Here is a 25997-nt window from a genome sequence, read left to right on the forward strand (position 1 = left end):
CATTACACACACAGTCCCAGGGTTTCTGGGATAGATGGTGATAGGAATACACTTTTCTTTGCTATTACTCAGCCACTCAAAGGTGTTTGTAACAGCACATTCATCTGAATTCCGTTGTTTAACAGAAATGGAGACATTTACTTCTCTCTCTCGGCACTTTGGTCTTGTCAGGTTGCAAGAAATATCGTCATGGCATGGTGTGGAGGCAAATTGAAACTGCAAGACTTGAACTTTAAAGAGCCTTTAGAAATGTTTTATTGGACGGTTATTTTCCCACCTGAAGTTGACTGATGCCGCTGCACAGAAATGCAATTTTCCATTTGTTCCAAGCTGCTTCTGTATCCCCGCCGTAAAAACCCAGTCTTACTTCCCTTTAGGAGTCTTGTAGAGCACAGTATTAAACGCGGAGCTGCTGACTAGAATGGAGCTTGTTAAAGAGGGGAAGCAAGGCTTTCAGGAGAAGAGCTAGAGTGGTGAAAAAAGAATCGCAAGTCAGACAGCAGTTAGAACCTTGCTTCTAGATCTCATTCAGAAGCACTCTTGCTGTGACTGATCTGCTTAAGCCAAGAACCTAGACAGGACTAATATTTTCCTTGGATAATGCCTTGTGATGGGGGGGGGTGTCCCCTGCACATAGTAGGGTGTTTGTGACCTTGGCATCTACCCATGAGATGCCAGTAGCACCCTACATTCCTTAACCCTAAGACAACCAAAAACGTCTGCAAAGATTGGTGTGGGATGCAAAATCACCTTGTGTTGAGAACTGCCATCTTATGCCTTACTTTCCTTATCTGTAAAGTGGAACTAATGAGAACACAAACTGTCTATTGGCTTATTTCAGGATGATGCATCCAAATGGGTGAGTTGCTCCATAGGAACCATTATTTCCTAGACACATTTGTTCAGTCATGTGTTCAGGTTGAGCTGTCTTCATGGGTAGCAGGAGAGTCAACAGGTCTCTGCCCACAGAATGCATTGAGGGCAGGTAGGGAAAATGCATTCTGTTTTCAACAGCAAAATCAAGAGTTAAGACTTTATAGACACATCTGGAGCTGGCGTAGTAGCACAGCAGGTTAAGCCTCTGCCTGTGATGCCAACATCCCACGTGGGCACCAGTTTGAGTCCCAGCTGTTCTACTTCCGATCCAGCTCCCTGCTAATGCACCTGGAAAAGCACCAGAAGATGAACTAAGTTCTTGGGCCCCTGCCACCCATGTGGGAGACCAAGATGGAGTTTCAGGTTCCTCTCTTTGGTCTGGCTCAGCTCTGGCCGTCATTGTGGCCGTTTGGGGAGTGAATCAACTGAAGGAAGCTCTCACTCTTTCTCTATAACTCTGCCTTTCAAATACATAAAGAAAAAATTTATAGATACACATATAGATTATATATACACACACATATATATACATATAGATATTTATAGATAGATATTTTGAACTCTGTTTAAAGAAGGGATGCAACTGCTGAGTTGGGGGTTGATCCAAATTACCATTGAGGTTTATTAGCTTTGAACAAGACAATGAGAGTGGCTGTAATCCTTACAGACTAATGAGTATCCATTCTCTAGAAGCTTGTTAATGTCTAGGTTTCACAATAAAATTAATTTGCCTTACAAGTGACCAAGTCACTTGGGGTTTTTATACACTGCAGATGTGACCTCAAATGCAAAGAGCTCAGCAAGAGGCTGAGGATGGCTCTGGATGTTTTCCTGGGAAGACAAGAAGGGAAGGGGGCAGCAGGCATGGTCCTGGGAAGACAGTTTAAAGGAAGGATGCTGAGATGGTCCAAGATCAGAGCCCATTGTTTGGTGTGGAGAAATGGACAAAAGAAATAGGAGACCTAGTCCAGGCACAGCGGGAGTTAGTACCACTTAGGGACAGAAATGGAATATTCCTGTTCTGGCACAAACTGAGAGAATACTGCCCTTAGACCTCTAGGCATTTTGCTGGAATCTATAACTTATAACTTCAATCACTCTTACAAAATCTTAGAAGTCTGAAGGTTTTCCTGAAGTGCTCTATAGCAATTCATTTTTTTTCACATAATATGAACAAAAATATCTATGCATAAGAAGAGATGCTGTGCTCACAATTTTCTTGTTTTTATTATTTCTTACACACACACACACACAAAGTTGCTGAATGTAATTGTGAGATGCAACTGTTGTTTTGTGCAAAGGCCACTTTTGCATAATGACAAGCAAATACAAAAACAAAATCAGAAGTCCACACAAAATGAGTTAAACGATGGGGAGAGTTTAGAATGAGTATCTTGTTGCTGCGAGTGATGATTCAAGTGGAACAAAAACAGGCTGTAGCATTGGAAAATTGAGGGCACAGAAGCAAAGGAGATCAATTGGAAAAAGATGACCTGGATTTGGGGTTTTATGTAACTCCTTTGTAAACAGGATATAAACAAATACATTCAAACACCTGCAAGGATGATAAATTTCTAGAAACTTAAAAAAGACTTTTTCCTTTATTTGAATTGTTCAGCTTCTTAAGAAATATTTACACCACCTGCTACACCTATGGTAAAGGCACAATCATACCGGGGTCAGCACTGTGACACAGCAGGTTAAAGCCCCGGTCTGCAGCGCTGCCATCTCATATGGGCACTGGTTCGAGTTCCGCCTGTTCCAATTCTGATCCAGCTCCCTGCTAATGCACCTGGGAAAGCAGTGGAGGATGGCCCAAGTCCTTGGCCTCTGCACCTGCATGGGGAACCTGGAAGAAGCTCCTGGCTCCTGGCTTCAGATCAGCTCAGCTCCAGCCTTTGCGGCCATTTGGGGAGTGAACCAGTGGATGGAAGACCTCTCTCTCTGTCTCTACCTCTCTAACTCTTTCAAATAAATTAAAATAAATCTAAAAAGTGCACAATCGTACTGTACATTTTAAGACAACTTCCTTTTTTCTGATTGACAACATTGGAGAAGAAATGGAATATTATTTTAGAATACTAGAGTGTCTGTTTCTTTAAATTTTGGTAGATAAAGAAGCTTCTATAAAATAAGAGACATTTTCCTCTTGGGTTTAAACCTGTAATAAAATGTTGCTGACAGACTAATTATAAATGTTTTATATATTTCGTGCATATGTGCTCCTCTCTAAACCAATTTAATTCCCATTAATGCTAATCTTGTTAATACCCACTCAGAGAGGAAAGGAATACTCTTAATAAACTATTGATTTATTTGAGCGATTTAAATGGGGGATGAGCAGGAAGAAATAGAAGGGGAAAAAGCCACCATTTTAACCACATATGTGTTTCTCAGAACATTTTCCAAATATTAATGAACACTGCTATAATTGGGAAAAATAGGAAATGAGGAAAAAATAAAGTGACAAAGTGACAGTCCTCCATCCATGAAAAATATAAGCATTGTAAACCAATTAATTGATTTTTTTTAGTACTAACTCTGAGTTTAGAAGTGAGATATTGCCAAGAAAAGTCGACTTCCTTTCTTAGAAAAGAAAAATTATTTTCATACTTGTGCTTTTTAAGTGGAAGTGGGAGTTTCTTTTGTAACAAAAAAAGAGTCAAAATCAGCAGATGGGTCAGTTTTGGTCCTCCAATACCTTGTCTCATTCCCAGTTTGGCTGTCTGGCTGTCTTTCATACAAGAATCTCTCAGGGGCCAGCGCTGTGGTTAGTGGGTAAAGCTGCTGCCTGCAGTGTCAGCATCTTGTATGGACGCTGGTTTGAGTCCCGGCTGCTCCACTTCAAATCCAGCTCTCTGCTGTGGCCTGGGAAATCAGTGGAAGATGGCCCAAGTCCTTGGGCCCCTGCACTCTAATGGGAGACCCGGAGAAAGCTCCTGGCTCCTGGGTTCAGATCAGTGCAGCTCTGACTGTTGCAGCCAACTGGGGAGTGAACCAGCAGATGGAAGACCTCTCTCTCTCTCTCTCCTTCGCTCACTGTGTAACTCTTCCAAATAAATAAATAAATCTTAAAAAAAAAAAAATCCTCTCTCAAATGTAATGAAGTTTCCATCGGTCAAGATTTCCACACCTCAAGGAACTTGAATCAGCCAGAAGTCAAGAGTGGCTCATAAAAGCGGCTGGGTCCAGATGTTCGCAGTTTCAGGGACCACACTTGCAAATGAGACTGGGTGCCAGAAGGTGCCGAAAGGTTAAAACCCAAGAGAACCCTCTCTGCCTCCTCCTGGATCATCTAGAGACTGGTCACCTGTTCTAAAGCTGCAGATTTATTTTTCCTTTCTCCCTGGAACAAGTGCCGTGAGACAGGGCTAAAGTGGAAGAAGGGGTTTTATCCAGGATCTGCCTTCCAGCCTTAAGATAAGTCGTTTAACTTTCCTGACACTCAGTTTTCCTTCTCTGTGAATTGGGTTTATCTGTGGACTCCCTGTGCTCTTCATCCTCCACAGTAGTAAAAAGGCTCAAACACCATAACTAAAAGCATGAGAAAAGCTGTGAGCTGACGGGCAACAGGTATTACTCCCTGGGGAAGGATGTCAGAAAAAGCGGCACAGCCAGAGGCGAGAAAAACCTCAGACAGATAGCTTTTGTCTCAGGGGCTCATATTCTAAAAAAAAAACCCAAAAAACAAAAAACAAAAAGAGAGATGTTTACCCTAAGGCTTTGCTTAAAACGTTTAATGCCACTGATGCTTATAAGTTACGACTGAGTGTATGAACACAAAGTAAAAAACTGGACATCGGAGGATTTAGATCCGTGAGGGTTTTCTCGTCTCTCTCCAAACGTTGGGTGTTGGTTCCAGATTCAGATGGGGCAGGGGTGTGGGAACAAACTCTTTAACATTCATTTAAAAAAAAAAATAATAAGGACACAAGTATTTTCAGCGCAAATATTAAATTGCCTTAATCTACCAACTGATAAAAAAATATATTATATTTTGATTTTTTTTTAGCATTTCTGTTTAAATTACAGCCTCAATCCCAGCCGAAGTCGTGGCCGGTCATCTGGTAGAACTTGCGGTTGAAGGGCCGGTAGAAGTCACGCAGCCGGCGCAGCGCCTCGCTGTCGATGTCCGGGTGCGGCCGGCCCTTGGTCTTGCCCAGGCAGTGCGGCTTGGGGCTGCCCTCGGGCTTCTTGAGGCAGGGGAAGCCCTTGGTCTTGTTGAAGTAGAAGTGCTTGTCCGTGATGATGCGCTTGAGGCCCAGGAAGTCCTGCACGCGGCCCAGCTCGCCGGCCGGGTCGCGGATGAGCCGCTCGCCGCTCACGAAGAGCAGCTGGCGCAGCGGGAAGTGGCGCAGCCAGTGCTCCAGGTGCTTGGCGTAGATGCCGATCTGGATGGCGCTCCACGACGTGTCGATGAGGCCCGCGCTCCTGTTCTTGAACGTCAGGCTCTCGAAGCTGGGGATGTCGGGCCGCTTGGACAGCGTCTGCGTGTAGTCCGAGATGGCCCGGGTCACCGGGTCGCGCACCACCACGATGAGCTTGGTGTCCTTGGACATGGCCGAGATGCGCGCGGGCGCCTCGCGCGTCACGAAGTAGCTGGGCGTCTTCTCCATGGTGATCTGTCCGTCCAGGGTCCTCGGCATCAGGTCCCTGGGCAAAGCACGAGGAGGAGAAAAAAGGGACGTTAGCGCCTGCAGAATGAGCGACTTCCCCTTATTTCCCTGGAGAGCGGCGCCACTGCGGAGCCGGACTGAGCGAGTCACAGCCCCAGCTGTCTGACCCTGGAGGAGTCGCATAGTCCTCAGGCCCCTCGGGTGTTGATAACATCACCGATCTCACAGGAGTGATGATTACATGAGCTAACGGACCTCAACAGCTTAGATATAGGCCTGGACGGGAGCAAGTAACATGCTTGTTCTTTTAAAAATGCTTTATTGTCATTATTATTATTATCATATTATTATTATTATTATCAATTCACAATGCTGTAAGAAAACAGCCTTGGTCAAATCCTTTGGGTGAAGGAGAATATTGCCATAAACACACTTATACTGCTATAAGAGGGTTTTTTAAAAATTCTGAACTTTTCCTTCTTAAAGCAATGACACTTAGCATAATATTGCACATTACATCAAATACTTGCCTTCATAATTCCTGGGTGTTCTCATTACAGGTAAGATTTATTAAATAATCCCTTTTATATCTAATGGTTTGAAATGCCATCATTATCATATTCTAACTATCTTTCTTCCTCTCTACATTGGCTCAATTGTAAGTTATTGCCACCTTACAATATATTTTCACATATACCCAAGCAAATTTTGACAAAGTTGTTTTGTGTGTTCTTGATGTTGCTTGTTTGTTTATTTTTTCTAATCAATGGTAACATTTCCTTGTCATGTTAAAAAAGTCCCACTGAAGTTGTTTTTAAGATGCTTATTTCTGTTTATTTGAAAGGCAGAGTGACACACAGAGAGAAACAGAGAAATCCTCCATCTGCTGGTTCTTTTCCCAAATGCACACAACAGAAAAGGCTGGGCCAAGACAAAGTCAGAAACCTGGAATTCCATCCCGGTCTTCCATGTGGGCAGCAGGGATCCACTGAGCCACCACCGCTTGCTGCCTCCCAGGAAGCTGGATTGAAGGGGAGTAGCCAGGACTCTCCTAGGAGATGCTGGTTTTGTACGCGGGGTCACAAGGAACAGCTTAACCTGCTGTGTCAGTCTCGACCCCTCCCAGTGAAGGGTCCATAGAGCAGATTGTTACTGGATTCAAGTGTGCTTTCTCACTGAGAACTGAGGAACTTCCTGGCCAGCCACATACTGGGGTCAGGAGCCACACAGCCTATCTGCTCTTCTAACTTACGTGTACTGGCATTATACGCATATTTGAAAAATGTATACATATATATATATATATAATCTGATATTAAGGTGTTATCTTTCTAATTCCAAGTCTTTTAAGAAATAGATGCTTGCTCAAATCAATACTAGATTAAATGAATTTTTGGAACTTAATGTCATGACTACATTTTGTCCTTTGATGTAATGATAAGAAGAATCAAACTTATATGTTTCTATTGAACTCACCTTTATTCCTGGAATAAACTTCATTGAATGTTGGTGTATTATTCTTTTATTATATGCTAAGCTTGATTTGTTACTTGTCATTTTTTTTGAATTTTTCATCTATATTCATTTGTGAGATGTCCCTGAAGTTATTCTTCTAATAGCTTAATCAATAATTAGAATATGGGGGCTGGTGCTGTGGTGCAGAGGGTTAACACCCTGGCCTGAAGCGCCGGCATTCCATGTGGGTGCCAGTTCTAGTCCCGGCTGCTCTACTTCTGATCCAGCTCTCTGCTATGGCCTGAGAATGCAGTAGAAGATGGCTCAAGTCCTTGGGCCCCTGCACCCACGTTGGAAACCCGGAAGAAGCTCCTGGCTCCTGGCTTCTGATCAGCACAGCTCCGGCTGTTGTGGCCAACTGGGGAGTGCCAGCGGATGGAAGATCTTTGTCTCTACCTCTCTCTGTAACTCTTTCAAATAAATAAAATAAATTTTTAAAAATAATTAGAATATGAATTATTCCACAAATAAAGGGTTTCCTATTTTCTATATGCTTGAGAAGTTTAAGTAACACGATTTTCTGTTCTCGAAAATTTGTTGGGAGTTATCTACAAAGCCTATCTAATATTGGTACTTGTTGAGATGAGAGTAGGAAGCAAACACCTTTTCATTTTCTGGTCTGAGTATTGCCTTATTATAATATTCTGCCTTGTGTTGATTTTAAAAAGTAGTCAATACTTTTCTAAAACTCACCCATTGAGTAGCTACAGATATACTATGATTCTCAACAATAATTTTGTGTTTTCTGCCTTTCTTTCTGCCTTCTTGAGTAGATTCTCCTTTCTAATCCACTGATTTCCAATTCAGCTTTAAAAAAAGCTACTATATATATTATTTTAATATGTATTTCAGGGTCAAAGAGGGACAGGCAGGCATGCAGAGAGCTGCTATGAGCAGCTGGGCCTGGCCAAAGTTAGGAGAAGGCACAGTCCTATGCAGCTGGCAGGGACCCAGTGACCAGGGCCATCAACTGCAGCCTTCCAGGAGCTGAGCAGGAAATCAAACCCAAGCACTCCCACACTGGATATGGACGTTCCAACCAATGTCTTAGTCACTAGGACAAAGGCCAGCCCCCGCCCCTATGTTAGCTTCTCTAATATCTCCTTCCATTTATTCGTTTTCAAAGCTATGCTTTCATATTCTTCACATTTATTTAGCTAGATGCTTATTTCATCTATTTTCAATCTCTCCCTCCAGCAATAAAATCATTTTGAGGCTAGTTTTCCTCTGTGGTCCAATTTTCTATAAGCCTTGTAATGTTCTGCTGTCTTTATCATGACTTCACGCATATTTAATAATCATATTAGGCAGTTTTGATTTCCATTTTGATACAGTCATTAACTAGGACTGTATTGATTTTGAGGCCAAATGATTGACTTCTTTGTTTTGTTCCTGATTTTATACCTGTGATAAAAGGGTATACTTGGGTTGTGTTTGCCTTTGTTGACTGCAAAATTTTGTCCCAACCACACAGTTTGCTAATATATTGTGAAAAACTTTAAACATACACAAAAGGAGAGAAAGTATAAAATGAAATTCATATACCTTACATATAGCTTCAAAAGTGGAAATTGATGGCTAATTTCATTATAAATCTTCCCGCTTCTGCTCCCCTACCATAACTGGAATTTTTTTCTTTTTAAATTTATTTGAGAGTCAGATGGACATAGGGAGAAAGAAAAAGAGAGAGAGCGCCCATCTTCTGGTTCACTCCCCAGATACCTATAGTGGTCCAGCCTTACCAGGCCAAATCTATGAGTCAAAAACTCAAACCAGGTCTCCCACATGGGTAGCAGGAACCCAACCACATGACCCATCATTGTTGCTTCCCAGACATTTGGTTTCTATTGCTGGATTTAAAAAAAATTTTAAAGAAATTTGCAATTTCTTTTTCAAAGAAATTTTTAATGTACCTCATTACCCATCTATTAAGTTTACCTTGAGGCAAGGGTAAGAGTAAATAAAGACCAGATAGCTTGGCGTTCACCCAAAACAGACATATATCGTCCACACGCAATGCCAATTCCAATGCCTATGCAATGCCAATTCCACTGAGTGACATGAGCTCACATCATTCGTCTTTGTGGGGCCCCCTTCACAGGACTGAGATGTTGGCTAGCCAGCCCAATCTGCTCTGGAACTACAGGTGTCCCTAGTGTAAGACGAGTGAGGACATCTGTCCAGAGACTGTTGGAATGCCTCAGTGAAAGAAACTTGATCAAATGCATGAAAAGTCTAAGTCTGTAAAAGCAAACATCGGAGAAGAAGGAGTATTTGTTGATTATTTTTAAGTCAGCATTCCTGTCTCCTTTCCCTTGACTTCTTATTTCTTTACCTCTAACTTTGGCCACAATCTAAAACAGAGTGCCTGGTTGGCCTGTCTCTGGGGAGAGGAAAGCTCCAGAAGTCTTTTTCAGGGATTGGAGTCACAGATTGTATTACGTCACAGGAAACAACCACAAAGACCTCTGGGAAAAAAGCAAACAAAAACAAAAGCATTTTCAATAATCTCAACAGAGTAGGGGAAGGAGCTATCTCAAAGAGGGGGAGTTTAATGAGGAAAGAGGTAAAATAGAGTTTCAAAAGTAAACCACATTAAGTAGACAAATACTGTTATTTCCAGGGTGAGAAAAATTGACTGGTTATCATGGGCTTGGGTGAGGAGTAGGGCTTAGCTATTGGCTATCTGTAAGCTACTTTTTGCAAAGAAGAAGATGTCATTGCCCAAACAAATCCTCAATGACGATTTCATTGCAAAGAAGAACTTCTTGGTAACAGGACTCACAACAGGATTCTTTAAAAATTCTTTAATTTATTCATTTTTTCACAGCAATTTGGATTTTAATGTTTGAAAATGTGCTCACCCATCACATAAAATAAGTCGCCTGTGTAAACCAGAATGCTGCATTTCAACGTGCTTTGCAACACAGAAATGATGCTTAATGCTTTCTTACTTGAGTAAGGTACATGTGTTTACTCTACTTGAGTAATGAGGAGTCTTCAGTAAGTTTACGAAAATGTGCATTATGAAAATGCTATGTGTGGGTTAAAAAATTTTGGTGCCCAAATCAACATCTTTCAATTCCATTTTCCATGAACTTTTCAAAATCCCCACCATATTCCATAGTATGAAAGGTCTATAGAACTGCCAGACGGATTATGGGAGCCCAAAGGTGTGTGCAATGGGAAGACAGTGAGATTTGCCTGATGACGGAACAGGTGGGTGCAGGACTGACACAGTGGACTGTATTATGGGAGGGACAATGTCCAAGAAGGACTTGTGGACTGTTCCAACAGCTCTGCCCAATTGTGAGCAGGACTTGGAGACACTTAGAGTATCAATGGGATGGGGAAAGGTGGATACACCAAAATTATAAGGAAAAACTACAGAAACTTATTTGTTTCGAACTGAGAATAAGAGGATAAGAAGAAAGTCACAGGCAAAGTCTTTAAAGAGCTCAACAGGAATTCCCAACAGTCAATGGAGGCATCTACGGATGTATAAGTGAATGCAGAAACTGTTGCCAATCCACACAAAGGAATATTGCTCAGCCTGAAAAAAGGAAGGAAATTCTGACACATGCTACAAATGGATGAACCTTGAGGACATTCTGCTAAGTGAAACAAGCCAGTCACAGAAAGACAGATGCTGCATGATTCTACTTATACGGGGTAGTCAAGATCACAGAGACAGAAAAAGAATGGTGGTTGATGGGGACTATTCAGGGAGGGGATGTGGAGTTTTTTTTTTTATTTATTTATTTATTGTGTGCAGAGTTTTAGTTTTGTAAGATTAAAAGAGTTCTGCAGATTAATTGTACAACACTTAACACTATTGAACCTAAAATGGCCAAGATGGTAAATTTTATGTTGTGTTTATGTTAGCAAAACAAACAAAAGAGCTCAAGAAAACACAAGGAATTCAGTGGCATTGATAGAACTGCTAGACAGTCTTTGGCTTTACGGGTAATTAGACATTAGAGAAGATTCTGAAGGAGCTGTGGTTTTGCCTCCTCTTGCTAGACTGAAGGGAAATAGAATCATTTACAAGATTTTTGTGGAGCTCATCTGAAATCAGAAAATGAAGTCTGCAGCCTGTTCCTTCCAACTGCTGGCTGGGTGACCGCAAGCTACTAATTTAATGTCTCTAAGCTCCATTTACTTAGCTCACTGGAAAACTCAAGCCAAAGCTTCAGGAAGTCTCGACTATGGGGAATATACCTAAGCACTGTTCCTAAGAAAGTGATGCCCAGCATTCCTCATTCACCACTGCCTGGGGAACCCCCCCTCAGCTCAGGTAAAGGAGGGTGCAGAGGAGAGCTGAGAGCCCCTTCTGACTTTCAAAGCAGCTGTCTGGCTTGAAGACCATCAGCTGGCCACGTTCCCGGCCAATTCAGAAACTGGCTCACTATGGGGGTGAGAGATGAGCTCGTTTTTTGAGGGGGTTCTATTTCCATCCATGACATGGGGCAGTGGGGCCAAGAGAGGAAACTTCTTGGTAACACGTCCATGGGATCAGACCCTGCTGGGCTGGGGGATTCATTTTGGATCAGATCCGTCACACAGGCCTTACAGAGCCTGACCAGCTTCCTCTGTGATGTGAGAAATGATAGAGCCGAGCAGGAACCAAGCTCTCACCCAAGTCAGTGACTGACACTAGGAGCTGTGTCTCCATGGCTGTGTCTTGCTGACTTCTGAAAGGCAGGATTTAAAAAGTGGCCATTACTGTAGCACTGGTGGCACCATGACCGTTATCTGGGGCACCACCCAGAGGAGCCTGCCATGGCACTCATAACACATCATTGTGCATGCAATCTGTGTAAGAGGGCATAAGAAAGGAACTCACCTCCTCTGAGTCACCCTTCTTGTCAGCTGAAGTCAGCTTCCCTGAATGCATAGCACTCCTCACACTGTCTCCTTGCTCTCCCCGCTTCCCTCAGAAACTGTTCCTGGCTCCTTGGAAGCACTTCTTCCTTACAAAGAATGTCCTTTGCAATTGCAGTTTTAATAAATGGTATTTGGGGGTCAGTGCCATAGCTCACTTGGTTAATCTTCCGCCTGCGGTGCCGGCATCCCATATGGGTGCCGGGTTCTAGTCCCGGTTGCCCCTCTTCCAGTCCAGCTCTCTGCTGTGGCCCGGGAGTGCAGTGGAGGATGGCCCAGGTGCTTGGGCCCTGCACCCCATGGGAGACCAGGAGAAGCACCTGGCTCCTGGCTTTGGATCGGTGCAGTGCGCTGGCCGTGGCGGCCATTTGGGGCTGAACCAACGGAAGGAAGACCTTTCTCTCTGTCTCTCTCTCTCTCTCTCTCACTGTCTAACTCTGCCTGTCAAAATAAAAAAAAAAAATTAAAAAAATGGTATTTAGTCAACTGGTTATTCATATGGAGAAGTCAGTTTGGCTTCTGCCTGTTACTGTACGCCAAAGTCAATTCCAGATTTCTTGCAGATAAAATAATGAATTGTAAATCAATGAAACTTTTGGGAGGATATCCAGGAAAACATTTCAACCATTTTCAGGGAGGGAAATGATTTTTAAGTTCTTAAAGGAATAACCACCACTCCCCCCAAAATAATGGTTTGGATTATATTAAAAATAGGGACTACTGTTCATCAAATGATACCATTAGGTGAATAAAAAAGGCAAGTCAAAGAATGGGATAAAATATTTTAAAAACCTGTATCTGACAAAATAATAATATCCAAAGTACATTAAAGAAACTGTGTAAATCAACAAGCTGAAGAAAACTAGATAGTACAAAGGAAAAATGAGGGAAAAGACTTGAGTTGGTACTTCATACAAAGATATACCCATGTGTTCAAAACGTCATGGAGAAGTGAACTTTGTTAGCTGTCAGAGAAACGCAAATTAAAATTTCAGTACCAGACTGTGACACATCCACCTGAAGGGTAAGAATAAAAATGATGGAGAATTCTGAGTACAGATGAGGATGTGGAGAAACTGGCACTCTGTGGCTTGGAGAGCAAATTGCACGACGACTTGGAAAACTGTCACTATCATACATACACCACGGGTCAGCAATTTCCCTCCCAGGACTACGCTCAGTAGACATTGTATACACTTACACAGTAACACATGCTCACGCGTGTTCACAGACAATCCTATTAGTGCCAAATGCAGGCTACCCAAATGTCCATCAACAACAGGATAGATACCACAATGAGCTATTACACAGCAATCAGAATGAATGGCTTCTAATTTGTGCATGAGCCTCACAGACACTGTTAACAAACCTAGCCAGACACAAAAACGTATACACTGGGCCGGCGCCGCAGCTCACTAGGCTAATCCTCCGCCTTGCGGCGCCGGCACACCGGGTTCTAGTCCCGGTTGGGGCGCCGGATTCTGTCCCGGTTGCCCCTCTTCCAGGCCAGCTCTCTGCTGTGGCCAGGGAGTGCAGTGGAGGATGGCCCAAATGCTTGGGCCCTGCACCCCATGGGAGACCAGGAGAAGCACCCGGCTCCTGCCATCAGATCAGCGCGGTGCGCTGGCCGCAGCGGCCATTGGAGGGTGAACCAATGGCAAAAGGAAGACCTTTCTCTCTGTCTCTCTCTCTCACTGTCCACTCTGCCTGTCAAAAAAGAAAAAAAGAAAAGAAAAAAAAAGTATACACTGGATGATTCCTTGATAAAAATGCCTTAAAGAGGCAACACCTCACACATTCCAGTAGATGTCAAAACAGCAGTTACCCTTAGGAAACAGAAGGCAAGGGCCTCTGGACTGATGGAAATATCCCTGTTCATTATCCTGTGCTGGTTACACAAATGTATCCACCACAGGAGAGTGTTGAGCTCTATCCCAGGATTTGTATCCTTTTCTGTATTTGTTACATTTAAATGTAGTACAACTACAAACACCAAATGGACCAATTTCCTATAATGCTCCAAGAAAACACACAATGTTTTAAAAAGGGGGCACTGGCCAAAGCAAGGATGTCTTCAATGTGTGGAAATTCAGGGAAGAGGGAGGAGCTGCCCCCGCTAAGAATCGGGTCCTTCCATGACCACTAACTGCCCCTCACCCCAGGCAAATGATGACTGAACTTCAAAAAAAGACTCATGGAAAACGGAATTGAAAGATAACTTTATTTTTGCACAAAAACTTCTTGAAACATTTTTCAGCATGTGTATTTTCCATGAACTTTTTGAAGATCCCTCGTAGGCACGGATTTCAATCATTTTGGATCCAATGATTTGTCTTATTTGTCTTTTAGTTCTGTTTTTCATGTACTTTTTTGAAGTCTCCACATATTTTCAGTTTGTAGAAATTCAGATGACAAAGGAAAAAGAGTGGAGCTCCAGGACCTAGGAAGCATGGGGTCTTTCCATGACCAACGCCCCTCACCCCACGCATATTGTGGGAATAGTAGCTGTTTCACGTCACTCTGCACATCTGTCACTCATTCTCATGATGCTCTGAGCACAGCGTGTCATTGTGTCACAGAAGATGTGTCCTGTTTGCCAACCATGCCAGCAATGGTTCCTTCATGTCATCTGTACACAGGCCTAAGCGAGACAATTGTGAGCCCCAGTTTTTCTGATGAGAAAGCTGAACTTCAGACAGGCTAAGCAGCACACAAATGTTCTTGTGTTCAGAATATGAGCACTTGGGGAGTGAACTAAAGAATGGAAGATCGATCTCTCTCTCTCATCTCCCCCTGCCCCATCTGTGTAATTCTGCCTTTCAAATAGTAAATAAAATCTTTTTTTTTGTTTTGTTTTGTTTTGACAGGCAGAGTGGACAGTGAGAGAGAGAGACAGAGAGAAAGGTCTTCCTTTGCCGTTGGTTCACCCTCCAATGGCCACCGCGGCTGGCGCGCTGCGGCCAGCGCACCACGCTGATCCGATGGCAGGAGCCAGGTACTTATCCTGGTCTCCCATGGGGTGCAGGGCCCAAGCACTTGGGCCATCCTCCACTGCACTCCCTGGCCACAGCAGAGGGCTGGCCTGGAAGAGGGGCAACCGGGACAGAATCAGGCGCCCAACTGGGACTAGAACCCGGTGTGCCGGCGCCGCAAGGTGGAGGATTAGCCTAAATAAAATCTTTAACACACACAGATACCACACACACACACAAATATCTGGGCAGACAGGAATTCAAATTCAGGGGACTTAGGAAGAACACACTGACAACAGGAGCAAATACATACTCTTTTTCAACAGTTACCGCAGATCAAGAACTGATGCATGATTTCTTGAGTCTCACAACAAGGAAATGTCAGCATTATCATCCTAATTTCACAAGTGAGGACATCAGCTCAGGGAGATAATGTGACTTGAAAATCTAGGTCCGGGCAGCTTTAAAATGCACATCTTTTCCATTTTCTAGGACATCTAAATAACACCAGTGTGGCTCCTGCATTGTTACTGGCCATCTGCGAAACTGCCACACATTTGGACAGTAAATGCATTCTTTCCCTATTCATCTCAGAGTGCAAATTACCCCTCCCAGAATCACGCACATGGGTGACACACGTAAAGTGTTTTTCCAAGACTCTTTTCTGCAAGGCAAGACCACGCTGTAGGGGGGAGTCCCTGAGCTGTAATGCAAAAGCAATTTGCCTTCAGAAGTAAATTAATCCAGTTCCTATATACATGCTTTAAAAAAAAAAGTCTGTGCAACCAACAGAACCTTGTGTCTGTTTTTGGAAGCCTCCGGCAGCAGAAAATGCAAGAAAAACATGCAAACAAGCTCTTTTCATGGCCACGATGTGAAGGCAGTTCCTGTGGGTCCCCCATGGCGCGCGCCTGGGAGCAGAGGAAATGACTGGGAACTCTCCGTGCTGTCAGCCTGTGGGTCCCTTGGGCCTGGCCCCATTCACATCCATATTTCTTTTCCTGCCGTTGTGATGTGGGACCCCACTCCGAACGTGACTTGTAAGGCTGGGAGGAAAACTCCCTTTAGATGTTGTGTGAGTTGGCTTCTGTCGGGCAGGAAGATGTATGTCTCTGAACTGCCTCCCACCCTGGCCGAATCTGGCTGTGCAATTCTAAGAATCAAGCTGCCATCAAGATAAGCAAAATGTCAGACTCCGGGGCTGGGCTACTTGCAGTGCCACTGATAGCACATGCCTTTCAAACTCTGGATGACTAAGTAAAGAGAGAGAAAGAAACGGTTTTTGCTCTCATCTGGCTTGGTCATACCACATGCACCAAAGCTTGTTTTAAGAAACCAGTACAACGTCGCTGAGATTCCAGGGAAGAAGAGAAATGGCAAAGAGTCTTCATCACTAACTACGAAAAACCTGATGAAAGGACGAAGAAGAAAGACATCGGTGGCCAGGGCAGATGGAGGAGTTGTCCTGAAAAGCATAGAGTCCAGTAATAATGCATCCTGTTCCTGCTGGACCTGAGCATCCCCAGGCCATCATCCTACCTGCTGACCCTCCTGCTAGCCCAAGGTTAATCCATTAGGAAGCTCATGCATCCATAAGATTTAAAATATCATTTCTATACATTGTATATATTGTCCCAAACTGTATTTTCAGATATTTATTTATCTGAGAGAGAGAGAGAGAGAGAGAGAGAGAGAAAGAGAGAGAGAAACTCCCATTAGCTGATGTACACCCCAAATGCCTACAATGGGAAAGACTGGGCTGGGGCTGAAAGCAGGAGGTGGGAACTCAATTGAAGTTTCTCATGTGAGTGTTTGCAGCTCAGTGACTTGAGCCATTGTCCCAAGCCCTTAGAAGTAAGTTTGTGGGGTTGATTTTATACCGTAGCAGGTTAAGTTGCCACTTGCCTTGCTGGCATCCCAAGTCAGAGTCCTGGCTCAAGTCCCAGCTGCTCTGCTGCTGATCCAGCTCCATGCTAATGTGCCTGGGAAGGCAGGGGAGGATGGGCTAAGTACTTGGGCCCCTGCCACCCATTTGGGAGACCCGGATGGAGTTCTAGGCTCCTGGCTTTGTCCTGGCCCGGGCCTGGCTGTTGTGGCCATACAGAGAAGGAAGATAATTCTCTTTCTTCCCCTATCTGAGTCTTTGATGCTCTGCCTTTCAAATAAATATATAAAAGAGAAGGGAGTGAGTGTGTGTGTGTGTGGGGGGGCTTTAGATAGAGCAAGAGAGCAAAAGAAAGATGGGTGGGGAGGAGGAGGATTGATTGATTACAGGGAGACAGAGAAGATGAGGCCAAGAAGATAGGAGAAGAAGAGAAGAATCTGCCAGAGACAGGAACGTGTGAGGACTGTGTTGTTCAAAGCCGCACCAAGGAAAGCCAGAACTGTGAGAACCTTTGACATCTCCCCAGATAGCTCTGATAACTGGCTAGCCCCAGGTTCTGCAGCCCAGTGGACAGGAAATTGTCTTAGATTCTGGTCTAACGATCCTTTCTTTACTATTTTTTCTACGTGACATCTATTCTGCATGAATTCTGGAAATACAAGGTGCCCAAGATTTGTTGGCCACCTTGAAATTTTGAGTCCCTGGCAAATAACACCCAAAGGTGCAGTGGGAGCTTCCCCCACCCCCACCCCCACCACAGTGCTTCTGAATTAGGCCTGTCCTATTAAGCACAAGTCTCACTTAGAGGGAGAACTGACTTTGGGCCGGCCCACCAGGTTCATAACCAGGTTACGAAGTGCACAATCTAGAAGTGGAGAATGGAATTCTTAATCATGTGAGGAGACCCTGGGCCAAGAGCAAGTGCCTCTCCCAGCTCAGCCACAGCAAATCCCGTCTTGGCTCATCTTGGCGCCTGACAGGGCTTTTATAAATGATTGGTTTCAGAGTGGTGCTATCAGCTTTTGTGCAACGGAGGACAGCTGGGGCCATCCAGGGCTCCCTCCTCTGCCCGGAATTATCTGGCGTTTGCATATGTGTGCCTGGAGATAAGAGGGGAAAACACGTTTCTCTCCCTTGAAATCAATGATCTAAGTACAGAGGAACAGGACGTCGGCATGACGAGGACAAATCTGAGCAGCAGAAGGATCTTTGCTATGTTTTGCAGATGGAGGTTTTTTTTTTTTTTTTTTTTTTTTTTTGTTCATTCCCCTTTTTTCTGTTTCTTTTATTCTGTTTATTAGATTCTGGACACATAGTAGATGCTAAATTGATATGTGTTTTTGTTAGAAACAGGAAGAGTGGCCTGAAGCATTGATGCTGGCAGTGGCCTGGAGCACTGGGTATTTTTTTTTTTTTTAATTTGTTTGAACAGCAGGATTAGAGACAGAGAGAAAGAGGGAGACAGTGAGAGATCTTCTGCTTGCTGATTCACTTCCCAAATGGCAGCAATACCAAGGCTTGGCTAAGTGAGAGCCAGGAGCCAAGAGCTTCTTCTGGTTCTCCCATGTGGGTACAGGGGCCCAAGCACTTGGGCCATCCTCTGCTGCTTTCCCAGGCACTTTAGCAGGGCACTGGATCAGAAGTAGAGCAGCTGGGACTTGAACTGGCACCCAGATAGGATGCTGGTGTTGCAGTTAGTGGCTTAACTTCTTATGCCACAACACCAACAACAGGGTATTCTTAAACTTTGCCATCAGTACCCCGTGTGACTATCTCAGTTTCCTTGATTGTGAACAGTACAAAATGTGACATTTCACTTCACTGAGCTCAAAACAGGACTTCCAAAAGGATCTCACTCTTAAACCTGCACAATAATAGCATCCGCATGAAATGAGTCACGTGCACAAAGCAGACTTCAGGAAAGCAATCCAAGGGTGTACATTCTACAGGGTTCACCCGTGCAGCAGAACCATGCATCACTATGAAGGAGTGAAACCGATGACCCAACAGGGATTCAGACCAGAAGGGCTCAGGCTTTAAGTCCCATACAATTTAGGAAGTCCTCCCAAATGGCATACTCCACACACCCCCCCCCACACACACACACACTCATTATATAAACTGCCACTCAAGTTCTAGCACACCCACTCTCAGGCCTGACACTGCTCAGGTTCTTCTCAAAGCCTCTTGTCCTGGCATCTTCAAAACACAAGAACTAAATGCTGGGGACCTGCAGGGGTGGTGCTGCCACCAGCAGCACTGGAGACGGATCAGAGGGAGGCAAGCAGTATGGTAAGAGAAATAACAGACTACATAACTTACCAGGGCTATGTAAGTTACTCCATCACAGAGCATGACAGAGCTTCTTGATATGAAACCATCCTGTCTGGAGATGCCGAGTGTTCATTTCTTTGCATCTCCTCCCACTCCAGTTCATAGTCTTGGAACTCAGACATGATTGTGGTACTTATGGTAGTTGTATGTGGAGGCAGAGAAATGTTTCATTATCACAACCAAATGATGCTCCTTGGAAACTTACGGAACAGGTTAACCACGATGTGAATTCTTTTTATTGGCAGGTAGATGGATGCTGAAAGCAAGACAAGCCTGGGTGGACGTGGTGGTGCCATGGTGAAGTCACCACCTGCAATGCCCACCTCTCACATCAGAGGGCCTGTTACAAGTCTCAGCTACCTTGCTTCAGATCCAGCTTCCTGCTGATGCACAACTTAGAAAGCATCAGAGGGAGGCTTGAGAATGTGGGTCCCTGCCACCTGCACAGAGAATCGGCTTGAGTTCCAGGTTCCTGCCTTTGGCCTGGCCCCATCCTGGCTGTTGTGGGCATTTGGGGAGTGAATCGGCAGATGGGAGATCTCCATCTGTCTGTTTCTCTCTCTCTGTCTCTGTGACTTTTAAATGGAATAAAAGTAAATAAATTTTAAAAGGAAAGCTAGACTTGTGAACAGTTCTAATTCCATGGGCATGTTCACTAATATTTAACTATCATTTTAAAAATTAACAGTCATCTTAAATAATTGCATTTTGAGATTTTATATCCACTATAATTTGCATATTGTCTGGATTTTGGCACATACAATGGAATGCTTTAGGAGGAATAATTTTTAAAAATATAGAAAGGGACAGTTATTGTGACACGGCAGGTTAAGCCAAAACTGGAAATCAGCATCCCGTATCAAGGTGCTGGTTTCAACTCCAGCTACTCTGCTTCCAATCCAGCTTCCTGCTAATGGGCCTGGGAAGGCAGCAGAAGATGGCCCAGGTGCTTGGATCCCTGCCACCCATGTGGGAGACGATGGAGTTCCTGGCTCCTGGCTTTGGCCTGGCCCAGACCTGGCTGCTGCAGTCATTTGAGAAATGAACCATGGGATGAAAATGCTCTCTTTCTGTCTCTGTCTCTCCCTCTCTCTGTGTCATTTTGCCCTTCCAGTAAATAATAAATCGTTTTTAAAACTATGAAAATAGCTTCTTACATTTTACATTTGTGATTTACATTTTTAGTCAAAATATATGTAAATTTGTACATGTGCACTTCAAAAATATTTTATACCAGGGATCACCCAACTATGGCCATAGGCTAAATCCAACTTTTTACAAAAAATTGCACGATTCCATCTATACGATGCATTCAGAATAAGCAAACTGTAGCACCAGAAAGTAGATTATCCCTTGCCAAGGTCTGAAGGGGAGGGAGAATTAGAGTGACTGCTTGACAGGTATGGAGTTTCCTTTGGAGGCAAAGAAAGATTCTGGGAGTTGACAGTGACAGTTATCTATTTTTTTAATAAAGTTTTATTGAAACAGTACACCCATTTGCTTCCATATTGTCTATGGCAGCTTTTGAACTATAACAGCAAGATTGAATCGAACAGTAACAGAAGCCATATGGCCTGCAAAGTCTAAAACAGTTAATGTCTGGACCTTTTCAGAAAACATTCGTCAACTCCTGCTTTAGATCATTATTGTCAAGAGGACAGAATGAACACAAAATTTTTATTATAATTAGAATTTTGCTGAAATCAAAGAATGAGAAATGAACTGTACTCTATAAGTACATAATAGTTTATGATTTGTGTATGTGTTTATTTTATTTCTCATCCAAATATCGCTGGGCCATCAACAGAAGACCCAAATGAGCAATAATAATTAAATTGAGTCATCTTTGGTGTTTTGCCAACTCCAGGACATATAAAAACAATAGAGTTAAGCCCATTTTTCTGTTTCATTGTTAGGAAGGAATATATGTCAAAATAGAAGAATAGAATATATTTCATTTAACAGTGTATTAGCGTGATTTATAACTTTTTAAATGTTTGGACATGTGGTATGTGGGCTTTCATTTGTCATCTTGTCCGGGAGCCTGCGGAAAGTGCACCAGGACCCAGAGAAGTCGTTACACAGAAAAGCAAGGCCCCCAGCTCCTAAGATGCCGGGGGGCCACCGGGAACTGAGCCTTCCAAATGCGCCATTCAGATGCCCTCGGCAGTGGGCCCACAGTGGAGGTGTCACGTGCACCATCCGTCTCGGGGACCCAACAGGAAGTCCTCTCCTTCCCACACAGGAAAGGAAAACGTGCAAGATTCTGGAGTGGGACCAGGGAAAAAGCAGCTGCTTTCCAAATGAGCTTTGTCAAAATTAAACTGAAAAAAGCCTTTAAAATCACAGAAGTCAAAAGGGCTCATTACAGAAAGCCTCAGAGACAATCCAGAGAAGCACCAATACTCAAAAAACACAATCACCCACACTCTGAGGTTCCTTTTAAAAATCAAGTGTATGCACCCAGACCTCCCTCTCCGCAGATCTTCAGAACATATTCAGATGACTTCTGCACGAGAAACACGCTTCTGTCTATGAAGTACATATCCACTGCATTTTTAATGGCTGCACATCATTCCATTTTATGACTGCCATCGAGTGTTCAGTGAATCTCACACCATGAGACACTTAGGTTGCTTCCAAAGTGAAACATTTTCATTTACATATTTAATTATTTCTTTAAAGCAGAAAGGCAGGCAAGTGTATTTTTAATGGTTTTTGAATTGTTATTGCAAACTCACCTGCTACAAAGGTATTCATATTTTGCCTTTAAATGCTTATATATTATTTAAAATTTTTTAGTTCTATTTCACTACAGTACATATTTTCTCATGCACTCATTAATACCATGTATTATGTACAGCTGCTGCCAATAAAGAATCACCTTTTCAATATTTAATACTTAGAGTGAGTATTTTTCCAGGTATTTATTAGGAATATGACTTTTAGAAGACATACCTCTGTCACATATTTTTGTCTTTTATTTTCAGCTATGTTATTTTTATTGGATCTTAAATATTTTCTTTATGTTAAGGATGTGTATCTGTTGTCTTTTATATAGCAAATATACTAGTCTATAATTTCTCACTTCCTTTTTGTTTATGGTGCTTTAAGAATCATTTTATGTTGTAAAATTTATCACTTCTTTCCTTTATGACTTTCTTTTCCTTAATAACTTTCTAAGATCTTTCTTAAATAAATAAATCTTTGATTTTAATGTTATTCATCTCGAAATTCACTTTAAATCACCAAAGTCATCAAATTCTAAATACTTTTCTTTGTAAATAATGAAAAAGCCCATTTACTAAATTCCTATCTTTCTTTTTGTACATGAAGTCTTTATATCCTGTTCTGTTTATCTGTCCATTAGTAGAGCCATGTTAATTATTGTAATTTTATAGATCTGAAATCTAATATGAAATTTCCTCTCTGTTCTATTCTTGAATATGTTTTTGGCCTTATTTTATTCAAAATGGACCGAACATTATAAAATAGTTTATTAAGCCCTTTCCCCCCACCCCTTCCATGGCAATTTGTAGTGCACAACATATAAGGACTAATTTAGGAAGAACTGAATTATTACTATATTGAGGCAGTCAATTTTGGAAGGCGATACAGCTTTAAATAAATTTTCTTTTTGTTCCTCATGAAAACTTTTATTGTATTTAACATTAGAATGAGCATTTTTAAAATTGATGTGTTGGAGTACAACTTCTTGAAATCCTCTACGTGCACAGTTTTGTTTTAAAGATTTCCTAAACTTATTTGAAAGGTAGAGTGATAGACAAAGAGTGAGACAGAGAGAGACAGACATCTTCCATTTGCTGCTCTACTCCCTATATACCTACAACATTTAGTGCTGAATCAGGCTGAAGCTAGGAGTCAGGAGTTTCCTCTGGGTCTCCCACATGGGTGGCAAAGATCTAAGTACTAAGCCCACAGTCTGCTGCCTCCCAGATGCATACGCAGGATGCTGAATGAGAACTGGAGGTGGAAGTCAATCCCAGGCACTCGATATGGGACACTGGTGTCCCTTGCAGTGGCTTAATACACTGTGCCACAAAGCACACCTCTATGCACACAAATTTGTGAACTCAGCAATGAGAATATAAAGCAGTTTCATTATTTCAACACCATGTGGTCACTTCATCACATTAGTCTCTCCTTACTTCTCACCCCTGGCAAATACTGATCTGTGTCACTGTAGGCTTGTCTCCTTGAGTATGTCATGTAAATGGAATCATCTAATATACAGCCTTCTCGTTTGGCATAATTACATTGAGACGTGTTCAAACTATAGACGCACGAGCAACTTTAATGCATCTCAGTGTCATCTGTTGGAGATCACTTGGGTTCATTCCAGTTTTCAATAGTTATGGAAAGAACTGCTACAAACATTAGGTACAAGTCATGTGTGGGTGCACATTTTTCTCTAGACTAAATTAGAGGGAGTAGGATCACTGTGATAGGGGCTGGCGCTGTGGTGCAGTGGGTTAAAGTCTTGGCCTGAAGCACTGGCATCCCATAGGGGCACCAGTTCTAGTCCCACTGCTCCACTTTTTTTTTTTTTTTTTTTTTTTTTTTTTTTTTTTGACAGGCAGAGTGGACAGTGAGAGAGAGAGACAGAGAGCAAGGTCTTCCTTTGCCGTTGGTTCACCCTCCAGTGGCCGCCGCGGCCGGCGCACCGCGCTGATCCGATGGCAGGAGCCAGGTACTTATCCTGGTCTCCCATGGGGTGCAGGGCCCAAGCACCTGGGCCATCCTCCACTGCACTCCCTGGCCACAGCAGAGAGCTGGCCTGGAAGAGGGGCAACCAGGACAGAATCCGGCGCCCCGACTGGGACTAGAACCCGGTGTGCCGGCGCCACAAGGCGGAGGATTAGCCCAATGAGCCGCGGCGCCAGCCAGCTGCTCCACTTCTGATCCAGCTCTCTGCTGTGGCCTGGGAAAGCAGTAGAAGATGGCCCAAGTCCTTGGGCCCCTGCATCCGCCTGGGAGACCCGGAAGAAGCTCCTGGCTCCTGACTTCAGATCAGCGCAGCTCCGGCTGTTGCAGCCATTTGGGGAGGGAATGAGTGGATGAAAGACCTCTCTCTCTCTCTGTCTCTACCTCGCTCTATAACTCTTTCAAATAAATAAAAATAAAATCTTTAAAAAAAGGACCATTGTGATAAATGTATGTCTAACTTGATAAGAAACTGCCAAACTGATTTAAGGAATGGTTGTATCATTTGTCAGTTTATTTATTAAGTCATTCTAGTAGATATGTAGAGGTATCACAGAGTACTTTTAATTTATTGATTCCTAATGACAAACAATGTTCAACACCTTTTTATGTGCTTGGTTCTGCTGAAATAATTAAAATTTTAAAAAACTTTTAAATTAAAATTTAAAGTTTTAAAAATTTAATTTTTTTAAAAAAGAATTTTTTTAACTGTTGAGTTCTTTATATATTGTAAATAGAGTCTTCTTTGGGGAAATGGGATTTGGATTTCCCAGTCTGTAGGTTGATATTTCATTGTTTTAGCAGTAACTCTGGTTGAACAAAAGTCTTAAATTTTGATGAAATCTAATTTATTGGTGTATTTTCTGGATGATGCTTTTGCACACAAGTATGAATTGCTTAGCTTGAGGTCACTAAGCCTAGGTGAAGCTTTTTACAGTCAAGTCATGCACAACTCTTGTTGAAATTATTCCAAAATTTTTCTACTTTTATTGCTTTTTATAATGGCATCTTGAGGTTTCATTATCTAAACATACCCCTTAAATTTTTTGGATGTATATACTCGACTTTCTAAATATCTATCTAAATATACCTTAAATTTTTTTGGATGTATATACTCGATTTTCTGTTCAGTGACTTTATGAAACTTTTTAAAAGTAAATCACAATGATGTATTTATATAGAATTATAGTTAAGTAATGTGAGCTGAGCCGTGAGACACCTCTTTGGTAGATGTTTCTATCTGCCATTCATTTTCAGTGACCCAAATAATGTGAGTCTCAAAAGTACTTCAGGGGACATCAAAATATGTAAAATGTAGGTTAAGGCATAGATTGGGGGGCTGGCACTCTGGTGTAGCAGGTAAAGCCACGTCCTGCAATGCCAGCATCCCCCATGGGTGCCAGTTCAAGTCCCAGTTGCCCCACTTCCGATCCAGCTCTCTACGGTGGGCTGGGAAAGCAGTAGAAGATGCCTGAAGTCCTTGGGCCCCTGCACCCACGTCAGAGACCTGGAAGAAGCTCCTGCCTCCTGGCTTCAGATCATCCCAGTTCTGGCCATTGCTTATATTCGGAGAGTAAAGCAGTGAATGGAAGACTTTTTCTCTCTCTCTCTCTCCCCTCTCTTCCCCCCTTTCTCTCCCCCCCCTCTTTCTCTCCTCTTCTGCCTCTCTGAAACTCTGCCTTTCAAATAAATCGTAAAAGACACAGATAGGATGGAATCTATATTCTAGCCATTTGCATACTTATTACATGGGAATAAGGAAGGAAGGGCTATGATGGGCAGCTTGTGAGAGCTGGTCTCAGCTAAAATTCCCAAAATCTGTCATTAGTATAACTAAGTCTGGCATTGGGCAATGGTCCTATCAACTTAAGGTACAGGTTCTTAACCTGAGTACCAAACATAGGTATCAGGAAGCAGTGAGTTCATAGTAAGAGGATACAAAAGTAGAAAAATGAGCATATATGCATTTTTCTAAGGAAAAGTCTAAAATTTCATCTTACTACCCTAAAAAGATCATCTATTTCAAAAAGGCATATTCACATCCTCCCCTCATTTCAAACATGTCTAATGCAGTGCACATGTTCAACACATATGTATTGAATGAAGGAACAAATAAATATTTACTAAATTATGATTACATGATTAACATCAGGTTTGGCCATAAGTGCAAGATTTTTATTTCCCGAACAT

The 25997-nt window shown here is 42.8% G+C and overlaps 1 protein-coding gene across 2 annotated transcripts in view; it reads right to left on the minus strand.

Annotated features, from left to right (window-relative positions):
• Positions 1 to 2078: 2078 nt before the first annotated feature.
• HS3ST3A1 (heparan sulfate-glucosamine 3-sulfotransferase 3A1) overlaps positions 2079 to 25997 on the minus strand; it is a 103847-nt gene continuing 79928 nt past the window's right edge. For both annotated transcript variants that reach the window (XM_002718879.6, XM_089317724.1), the window contains exon 2: positions 2079 to 5529. In XM_002718879.6, the coding sequence (XP_002718925.1) occupies positions 4911 to 5529 (619 nt within the window). In that variant the 3' untranslated portion in view covers positions 2079 to 4910. The remainder of the gene's footprint in view (positions 5530 to 25997) is intronic.

This window comes from Oryctolagus cuniculus, chromosome 17 (genome assembly GCF_051225735.1).
Source record: "Oryctolagus cuniculus isolate XC-2025 breed Fujian yellow rabbit chromosome 17, ASM5122573v1, whole genome shotgun sequence".
Lineage (NCBI taxonomy): Eukaryota > Metazoa > Chordata > Mammalia > Lagomorpha > Leporidae > Oryctolagus > Oryctolagus cuniculus.